General features: G+C 41.7%; 1 protein-coding gene across 3 annotated transcripts in view; it reads right to left on the bottom strand.

The window, feature by feature from the left end:
• LOC116463691 (calcium uptake protein 1, mitochondrial) overlaps positions 1-10,949 on the bottom strand; it is a 262,265-nt gene that overhangs the window by 46,309 nt on the left and 205,007 nt on the right. For all 3 annotated transcript variants that reach the window (XM_058434807.1, XM_058434806.1, XM_032146908.2), the window contains one exon: positions 3,039-3,176. In XM_058434807.1, coding sequence (XP_058290790.1) covers positions 3,039-3,176 — 138 coding nt within the window. The remainder of the gene's footprint in view (positions 1-3,038; positions 3,177-10,949) is intronic.

The raw sequence follows: 10,949 nt of genomic DNA, 5'->3' as shown, positions 1-10,949 counted from the left end.
AAGAAGAAGAAGAAGAAGAAGAAGAAGAAGAAGAAGAAGAAGAAGAAAAGAAAAATAAAAAGAAAAGACACGTCTTACATTGTGGCAAGTCTTAAACTTTGATTCTCCTGCCTCGGCCTCCCAAAATGCTGGGATTACAGGTATGTGCCACCATGCCCGATGAGGCCTGACCTTTTAACTGGTCTCTGCTTCCGTTTGTTCATCTCACTGACTCAGTCCTATCATCTTTTCTTTCTTTCTCTCTATCTTTTTTTTGAGATAGAGTTTCTTTCTTTCTCCCAGGCTGGAGTGAAGTGGTGCAATCTTGGTTCACTGCAACCTCTGCCTCCCTCTGCACCCCCACTTCCCCGGGTTCAAGCGATTCTCCTGCCTCAGCCTCCTGAGTAGCTGGGATTATAGGCGCCCACCACCACGCCTGGCTAATTTTTGTATTTTTAGTAGAGACAGCGTTTTGCCATGTTGGCCAGGCTGGTCTTGAACTCCTGACCTCAGGTGATCTGCATGTCTTGACCTCCCAAAGTGTTAGGATTACAGGCGTGAGCCACCGTGCGCAGCCACCATCTTTTCTTTCCTTGTACCAGGGGCAGCTGGTGTTGAAAGGTACCAGAGAGCAGTGTTGCTTGTGTTCCACAAATCCATGGTCTCTAACCTCAAGGCTGCTCAAAAAACTCTAACTCATCTCCTAAATTCTAATAGCCTTATTATCAGTCTTTTTGTTTCTATGCTTGCTCTTCTCCAAACTATCTTCCATAAAACTATCTTCCATTAAAAAAAAAAAAAACAAACTATTTTCCAAAAAACATAAAACAGACAATGGAAAGTATTGTCTCTTCAAACGTAGATACAACCATGTCATTTCACTACTCACAACTCTTTTTTTTTTTTTTTTTTATTATACTTTAGGTTTTAGGGTACATGTGCACAATGTGCAGGTTTGTTACATATGTATCCATGTGCCATGTTGATTTCCTGCACCCATTAGCTCGTCATTTAGCATTAGGTATATCTCCTAATGCTGTCCCCGCCCCCCCCACCCCACAACAGTACCCGGAATGTGATGTTCCCCTTCCTATGTCCATGAGTTCTCATTGTTCAGTTCCCACCTATGAGTGAGAACCTATTCACAATAGCAAAGACTTGGAACCAACCCAAATGTCCAACAACAATAGACTGGATTAAGAAAATGTGGCACATATACACCATGGAATACTATGCAGCCATAAAAAATGATGAGTTCGTGTCCTTTGTAGGGACATGGATGAAACTGGAAAACATCATTCTCAGTAAACTATCGCAAGCACAACTCTTTAATGGCGTTCCATTGCACTGTGAGTAAACTCCAAACTCCCTCCATTCCTATGAAGTCTTGCATGTTCTGTTCCTCATATCTCTCTCTGAGCTCAGCTCAGGCCACTCTCCTTTTTGCTCAGAACCTTCTATATAAACTAGTCCCTTTTCAGTTCTTCACACATGCCAGGTTTGTTTTTCCTGCTTGTTATGGACTGACCCCACCCCCTACCCCATTCATATGTTGAAGCCCTCCCTAACCCCTACTGTGCCCAATGTGGTTGTATTTGGAGATGGGGCCTTAGAGGAAATAACAAGGCTAAATGAGGTCACAAGGGTGGGGCCCTAATCTGCTATGATTAATGTTCTTATAAGAAGAAACACAAAGAGATTTCTCCCTCTCTTCATGTACACACACTGAGGAAAGCCTGTGTGAGGACACATTGAAAAGGCAGCTGCTACCTGCAAGGCAGGAGGAGAGCTCTTATCAGAAACCAAATCAGCTGGCACCTTCATCACAGGATTCCAGCCTCCAGGAATGTGAGAAAATAAATTTTTCTTGTTAAAGCCACCCAGTCTGTGGTATGTTGTTACAGTAGCCCCAGCAGGCTAATACACTGCCTTGGAATTTGCCTATGTGATTTCCCACTTTCCAGAGCTTCCTCTTCCACCTCTCTCCTTTCTCTGCTTCTGTACTTTTCATCGAATATGCCTTCCAACTAGACCACTCTAATGAAACAGCCCTCTCAAAGGTCACCCAATTATTGCCATTTCACCAAAACCAATGGATGTTACCACCTTTAGCTTACTGGATCCTCGCTGTTATATGTGACACAGTAGACCCCTCAGTTCTTGAACCCTCTATTTCCTTGGCTTTGATTTCACTACTCTCTTTAGGTATTCCTTTTTTTTTTTGAGATGGAGTCTCACTCTGTTGCCCAGGGTGGAGTGCAGTGGCATAATCTTGGCTCACTGCAACCTCTGCCTCCCGGTTTCAAGTGATTCTTGTGCCTCAGCCTCCGAGTAGCTAGGATTATAGGCACGCGCCACCATGTCCAGCTAATTTTTGTATTTTTAGTAGAGATGTGGTTTCACCATGTTGGCCAGGCTGGTCTTGAACTCCTGACCTCAAGTGATCCACCTGCCTCAGCCTCCCAAAGTGTTGGGATTACAGGTGTGGGCCACTGCACCCGGCTTCTTTAGGTATTCGCTAACCATTTCTTCTAGATTTGCTTCCTGAGCTGCTTAAATGTTTGTGTCCCATTGGATTCTGTCCTTGGCCCATAGTTCTTTTCTGTAAAATACCCTCCTTGGGTAATCTCATCTGTTCTTCTGGTTGTAATTCTAACATGTGTTGATGATTCCCAAATCTATCACAGACCTCTAAGGTAATGTGAATATGCAGCTGCTTGCTAACTATCTCTACTTGGATAGTCCACAGGCATCTTAAATTTAAGATGCCCATGACTGAATTCTTTATTTTCCCATCTAAACCAGTCTCTCCTTTAAAATTCTCAATCTCAGTTGGTGCCATCCTTTCCTGAACAAGAAACCTGGGGTGATTCTGGACGCTGTCCTCTTCCTCACCCATTGCTTATTTCTTTTCTCCCTTTGGACCTCAGGTACCAGAAATGAATTAGGTGTAATCATTGGTTCATGAAATACTCTCATTATTATGTTAATACCTTCATATTAAATAATAACCATACATTCCCACGGTTTCTTTTCTTCCTCCAGCCAAAGCTACCTACCTTTCCTTCTTTGAAGTGCTTCTTGAGCTGCCTCTGCATGGCAGTCAGCTTCTTGGACTGCACCCCACTGTAGGCAAGTAGCATGCCACCAAACTGCCTCTCAGTAATTCTCCCATCCACAGGGTCATGGCGTTCAAACTGGGAGGGAAACAGAAAGAGTGTTCCTGGGGTCAATGGAAAGTATTTTGACGTGGAACATGGGATGATCAGCTGTGTTTGATGGCAGAAAACAGCTGATGACTGGGACTATATTTTTGAGGTACAATTCTCAGTAAGAGCTTCAAAAACTAAGAAACAGAAGATCTACGTTCTTATCCCAGATCTGCCACTTACTATTGTCAGAGACAGTCAAACCAGAGCAACAGCATTTTGAGTAAGGTCTAGGAAAGATGAGGCTGGGACTTGCTGGGCTGCATTCCCAGGAAGTTAGGTATTCCTAGCCTCTAGATGTTTATGGTTAATGGAACAGATTGATAACGTTTACTGATCAGACCCAGACTCAGCAATGTCCCGATATCCTGATACCTTGTGAACAGAAGCATTCCTAATTTTGCTTTAAAGATAATAATAGTGATTACTCTTCTAAAAAATTCATAAAGGTCTGAGAGCATAATTTTAAAGAAGAGTAATATATTTTCAAGTTTCCCCAAAATAGCAATAAAATGTTAGGACATTGATAAGAGATAGGACTTACATATGAGACACGAAATAAGAAAGTTAAGAGTGAATTTCTCTTTCAGCTCTCATTTCTTCAGCTAGCTCAGTAAGTTGACAGAGACCTAAATTTGTTTCCTCAGTAGTGGGACTGTGTCAATGAGCAAGACATAGAACTGTATTTTAATACAATTACTTTTGTATCAACCTATAACAGTGACCATTTTTTTTCCCTTTTTTTTTTTTTAAGACGGAGTTTCACTCATCACCCAGGCTGGAGTGCAATGGTGTGATCTTGGCTCACTGCAACCTCTACCTCCCAGGTTCAAGCAATTCCCCTGTCTCAGCCTCCTGAGTAGCTGGGATTACAGGCGTGCACCACCATGCCTGGCTAATTTTTGTATTTTTAGGAGAGATAGGATTTCACCATGTTGGCCAGGCTGATCTTGAACTCCTGACCTCAGGTGATCCACTGGCCTCGGCCTCCCAAAGTGCTGGGATTACAGACATGAACCACCATGCCTGGCCTAATTTACTGAGTATGTACTATGGGCCAGGTACTTCACCGTTATGTTCTTTTTTTAAATTACCTTTTTTTTTTTTTGTAAATAGAGATGGGGGTCTTGCTATGTTGCCAGGCTGGTCTCGAACTTCTGGGATCAAGCAATCTGCCTGCCTTGGCCTCCTAAAGTGCTGGGATTATAGGTGTGAGTCACTGTGAGTCACTGTGCCTGGCCTCATATAGTCACTATAACAGCCTACGGAGCAGCTGCTATTAGCTCCACTCTGCAGATGAGAAAACTGAGGTAACATGCAGCTACATGTGACAGAGCTGGGATTTGAACTCAGCCCTATTTGGGTCCAAAGACTATCTCTCAACACCACACCATTTCCCACTTCTGAGCAGTAGTACATTCGCTTCCTGTAGAATAGCACTGTGTTGTTTTGGATAAACTTATACAGCCATGGGGCTTAGTCACATTTAAATGAAACACAAAACTATGTCCAAAGAAATCAACATCATCAATATTAGGTGAAAGCCTCTTTTTCAACACTGCCACTCAATATTTGATGTTTGTCACACCATCATTCTACAGAGCTGATAAATTTTTGATAATACCAAAAGTTTTCAGGATTCAATTTAAGTGTGATTTATGACTCAATTTACTATCCTGAAACAAAGTGGAGGACTGACGAAATCTTCTAAATGGGCATACTTTTTGCAACGTTTAAATCAGATTTTCAGTGAAATCTGAAACCTGGGTAAAAGTTCACCTATGGGCTTCTTTAAGGCATGTGAAACAAGGCTGTGCTCCCTGCTCTCCAGGGCCAACTTTAATGATTTAGAGTGTTCATTCCACTCTTATCTGGAAGGTTTCACAGCTATGGGGCAATCCCATATGTTGGAATTAGATGAATTTTCAGCTTTATCTCACCAGGTAGATTCATGGTTGAAAACTTTCTTGTTTGTAACACTGGCAGCAGCTGCAGCTTGCTCAAGGCTTACAAAAGGCCTTTATTCTCTGTTCTCCATAGGGGCACGAGGCCTCGCCTCTGTTTTGTTTCAGACAGTAAGGTCAATTTCCAGTGCAGATGCCCAAGCAACCATTCCAATGCTCAGATTAGCATTTTTACTAATGTTCTTTGAAAACTCAGACTTGTCTTTTGGTAATGGGCTCTATTATGATTATTTTTAAGTGACTGGAATCTGAAAGGGCTTAAAAACAATCAACTTCTGCTTGTCCAAGTCATATGGCCACTTCCAAGCTTACTCCTTCAGCTCTGTAATTTGATTTTGGGCAGCACCTCTCCTTTTAGGTTTTTAGGCTCTTCTGAGGCAGGACCCCCTTATTTCTGAGGTCTTAAACATGGCTGGAGGGAGCCATGGAGAGCTGTTTTTCTTTACACACAAAACAGCTAATGGAAACAGACTTGAACTAATGTCCTATTTGTTCAAAATTTATTAACTGAAGACCACTATGCTAAGGCTAGGGAACTTTGAAGGTAGTATCTCAAGGACCTTCATTAGGGTTAAATTTTCAAGGGCAATAGCTAGACATCATGTGGCTACAGGGGTCAAGTGTATGCACGGTTAAACATTGCTAATCCAAAAACCCCAAATCTGAAATGCATCAAAATCCAAAACTTCTTTTGTTGTTGTTGAGCGACTTTTTTTGTTGTTGTCCAGGCTGGAGTGCAGTGGCATGATCTTGGCTCCCTACAACTTCCACCTTCTGGGTTCAAGTGATTCTCCTGCCTCAGCTTCCCAAGTAGCTGGGACTACAGGCATGTGCCACCATGCCCAGATAATTTTTGTAGTTTTTAGTAGAGACAAGGTTTCACTATATGTTGGCCAGGCTGGTCTCAAACTCCTGACCTCAGGTGATCCGCCTGCCTTGGCCTCCCAAAGTGCTGAGATTACAGGCGTGAGCCACTGCACCTGGCCCAAAATCCAAAATTTCTTGAGCACCAACACGTTGCTCAAAGATCATGCAAAAAGGAAATGCTTATTGGAGCATTCTGGATTTTTTTTTTTTTTCAGACAGGGTCTTGCACTGTCACCTAGGCTGGAGTGCAGTGGCACAATTATGGCTCACTGCAGCCACGACCTCCTGGGCTCAAGTGACCTTTTCATCTTAGCCTTCTGAGTAGCTGGGACTATAGGCGTGCACCACCACGCCTGGCTAATTTTTGTATTTTTTGTAGAGATGGGGGTACCCTATGTTGCCTGGGCTGTTCTCAAACCCTTCAGCTCAAGCTATCTGCCCACCTCAGGCCTCCCAAAGTGCTGGGATTACAGGTGTGAGCCACAGCACCTGGCCTGAATTTTGGATTAGTGATGCTCAACCAGTAAGTGTAACACAAATGTTCCAAAATCTGAAACACTGCTGGTCCCAAGCATTTTGGATAAGGGATACTCAACCGCCATCTTAAGCTGGGGCAATCCTGTGGGTGCACTCCTGGAGTGCCATATACATGTAATCAATCCCCAAGGTTGTGGGAGGATCTTTTGAGGAAAGACACAGGTTATTACAAAATTATCATAATGTAGAAAAGTTCTAATTGCATATTTGGAAGCAATTGAAATTACTGGCTTATATTTTACTTCACCCAACCTATTTTCCACTAATGTTGGAACCTCTGATGTTCTACTTCAATGAAAATTAAAAGCCTCCACTGTGTTTGATTCTGAGGCACAGCATGTGTGTATTCCAGCACGCCACCCACCATCTGCATTGTTTTTCCGTGTCTAGGAAGAGAGCTTAACAGCCTCACATTTCCCCTTCTGCAGCCATTGCCACTTTCTCAAATGGATACAAGCTGTTTCCCTCTTGTTCGCCAGGGGGCTGCAGGATAGGCAAAGAGGAGCCCAAAAATTGCAAGGTTTTTCCTGGCTTTCTGTTCACACTGCACCTCTTGTTTCCACCCCTGTCCCTTGTCGTTTTGGAAGGACAGATGGTCTACACGTATCTAGATGAAATGACTTAAGAATGGGAAGCCAGGAAAGGAAGAAAACATGTATTATGAACAAAGGCCAAAAGTAAGGTTAGAAGCATAGTAAAAGGAAAAAGAAATCAGTATCTGCAAGTGGGTCTTCATTTATTGAAGACTTTTGAGGTTAATGTATCCAACAAATGTAAACTTCAGCCTTCTACTCTTTCATTCTATCTTTCAAGAGACTCTGTCCATCCCCCAGAGTAAATCCTCTCCTCATACAAGTTTTCAGAATGATAAATTTTGGGGACCAGGTGTAGTGGCTCATGCCTGTAATCCCAGCACTTTGGGAGGCTGACATGGGTGGATCGCTTGAGCCCAGGAGTTCAAGACCAGCTTCAGCATCATAGACCCCATCTCTAAAATACACACATATATATATAAAAGAATGATAAATTTCTTGATAGGCTTCTGAACTGTGCAATGCAAGACTGCATAGTCACCTCAAGCCGCTGAGCTGAACACATCTGTGTTTTTTAATCTGATAGTATGTGGCTTTTGAGGTCCTAACCATGCCACTGCCGCTACTATCAGGAGTCTCAGAATAACTGTGTTATGCCCATCTGAAGGAAAATGATTACAGGCAAAGTTCTCGACTGTAAACCTACCCGGTGAGCATGACATACACATTTCATAGTTTGAATTGAAATCTATATTACTGCAATTGACAAGGGACACTCAAGAGCCCAGGTCAGACTGTCAGGAGTCTGACTTTTCTTGATCTTTAAAGAGGCAGCTTTATTGCAAACACTAACAAGGTTGTCTTTTGACTAGCTGGCAAACTGAGGAAGAAGGTTCACAATCTGGAACAGAGGCAACACAGTTTAGTGCCCTCAGCAGGGGCCAAAACAAGTCATTAGAGTCTTGGCCCATAAGATTATAGATTACCAAACTCAACTGCTAGAGCTTTCTACTTCCAATCCAAACATTCCTTCCCTTTTATTTTATTTTTATTTTATTTTTGAGATGGAGTTTTGCTCTTGTTGCCCAGGATGCAGTGCAATGGCACGATCTCCACTGCAACCTCTGCCTCCCAGGTTCAGGCAATTCTCCTGCCTAAGCCTCCCGAGTGGGCTGGGATTACAAGCGCTCGCCACCATGCCTAGTTAATTTTTTGTATTTTTGGTAGAGATGGGGTTTCACCAAGTTGGCCAGGCTGGTCTCGAACCCCTGACGTCAGGTGATCCACCCGCCTTGGCCTCAAGTGCTGGGATTACAGGCGTGAGCCACTGTACCTGGCCTCCTTCCATTTAAAAATGGTTTTTAAGAAAACATTTCAGGTTGGTGATCAAATCAACTGACTAAATGATGAGTACCAATCAGAACAGTCAGACCAGGGAAAGGTTAACTCTCCAGCCTGACAGCCAAAACCACGAAGATAATAAGATTTATGCATGAATTTATTACAAGATAATAACAATCAGGAACTATTTGACTGAGGGTGTCAGGGAAAAATATTTTAGATTTGGAACAAAAGGTTTCAAGGTATGATATGTTTCAGTTTCATTCCACAGAAGGTAATATACTGAAGTGACTAAGAATATGGACTTTACAATCAGGAAGGCCTGGATCCAAATTCTGGCCTGAACCCATACTTGCTGGCTGTGACTTCAAGGAAGTGGCTTGCCCGTTCCGAGGGTTCAAATCTTACCAAAAAATAGAGATAATATTTGTGACCTCAAAGTGTTGTTGTAAGGATTAAATGGGATAATATATGTAAAGAAATTAGTACAGAATTTGAGGCCCAGTTAACATTCAATAAATGGGCTGGGCGCAGTGGCTCACACTTGTAATCCCAGCACTTTGGGAGGCCAAGGTGGGAGGATCACTTGAGGCCAGGAGTTTGAGACCAGCCTGGCCAACATGGTAAAACCCTGTCTCTACTGAAAATATAAAAATTAGCCGGATCTGGTGGTGTGCGCCTGTAATCCCAGCTACTTGGGAGGCTGAGGCAAGGGAATCAGTTGAACCTGGGAGGTGGAGGTTGCAGTGAGCCAAGATCGTGCCACTGCACTCCAGCCTGGGTGACAGAGTAAGATCCTGCCTCAAAAAAAAAAAAAAAAAAAGAAAAGAAAAAATTCAATAAATGTAGCAATTAATTTTATTTATCATTCAACAAATTAGAATGACTTCAAGATTAAACTACTTACAGTTGCTTGAAGCAGAACACCAACTTAATAACCTGTACCCTGGCCGTAATTATAAAACAGAAAACCTGGCATAAAGAGCTCAATAAACATGTATTGAATGAACACAGACAAAACACCAGAAAATTCACAACACTTCTGTCCTATCGTTGGGAGGCTTTCCTGTCGAAGGCAAGGAATATCTCTATGTTTATCTCTTAATATCTACCTCCATGATATTGATTTCCATAAGGATAGTCTTGAGAATGCCACTCATTTTGGCTAATCAGTAACATATCTGAGTGCTTATACTTGCCAGGTGCCGTCCTAGGAACTAACCTTTGATAATTCTCGCAATGCTATATCAATAGGTAATAGTATGATTCTATTTCATAGACAGAGAAAAGTGAAATAACTTGCCCACACAGTTAATGTGGAGAGAAATTTCTCTCTGGTCTCAGTATCAGAACAGTTGATATGTTCTTATTTTAAAGTCAACGTGAATCATGTTTTCCTTTTTATCCTGGTTACTGGAAAGCTTATAGTCAAGTTTGTGGGCCTCTTCTAGAATAGGAGACATTATGACTTACACTTTTCATACTAACCTTACTTAACTTTTCTTAAAAGAAAGTTAGGCTTTCTTTTGCTTTCTTCTTTCTTTTAACTTTAATTTTTCAGCAAGTTTTTACTTTTGTCTCACTGCCTGTACTTTTTATGACTTTCTGAAATCCCTTCTTGAAAAACGCAAGATTTTAAAAAATGGTATTGGACATCTAGGCTGTTTCATTTTTTGTCTATGATAAATACCACTCTGATAAACTTTTGCTGAACTTAATTTTTCATCATTATTTTAGGAATTGATCCCTAGAAACAAAATTTTGAAATATAAATTATGGAACCTTTAAAATTTTATTGTGAAATATTTGACATATACATAATAATACATATAACAGACAAGTTATGAAGCACAATAAAACAAACACCACGAGCCTCCCACTTACCCTGAGAAAGGAAGCATCAGCACTCCATTTGAAGCCCATGCCCTGCCTCCCTTTTCTAGTACATTATTATTATTATTATTATTTTTTAGACAGAGTCTCACTCTGTTGCCCAGGCTGGAGTGCAATGGCGTGATCTTGGCTCACTGCAACCTCCACCTTCCAGGTTCAAGCAATTCTCCTGCTTCAGCCTCCTGAGTAGCTGGGACTACAGGCATGTGACACCATGCCTGGCTAATTTTTGTATTTTTAGTAGAGACGCGGTTTCACTCCATTGGCAGGCTGGTCACGAACTCCTGACCTCAGGTGATCCGCCCGCCTCAGCCTCCCAAAGTGCTGGGATTACAGGTGTGAGCCACTGTGCCTGGCTTATTATTTTCAATAGTTTAAAACAAAACCTTGTATTCCTAAACAATATATTGTTTACTTTTGCTTGCTTCCTAACTTTATAAAATGGTATCACAGTGGATATATTATTTTGCAATTTTTTTTTAATCCACATTATATTTCAAGGATTCCTACGTGTTACATTTAACTGTGCTTCTTTCATTTTTACTGTTACAGATTTCTACTGCTTTGAATATACCTCTGTCTATCTATCTATCTATCTATCTATCTATCTATCTATCTATCTATCT

This window comes from Hylobates moloch, unplaced genomic scaffold, assembly GCF_009828535.3.
Source record: "Hylobates moloch isolate HMO894 unplaced genomic scaffold, HMol_V3 SCAFFOLD_53, whole genome shotgun sequence".
Lineage (NCBI taxonomy): Eukaryota > Metazoa > Chordata > Mammalia > Primates > Hylobatidae > Hylobates > Hylobates moloch.
The sequence above is the reverse complement of the archived record's forward strand: the minus strand, read 5'-3'. Positions and strand labels throughout refer to the sequence as shown.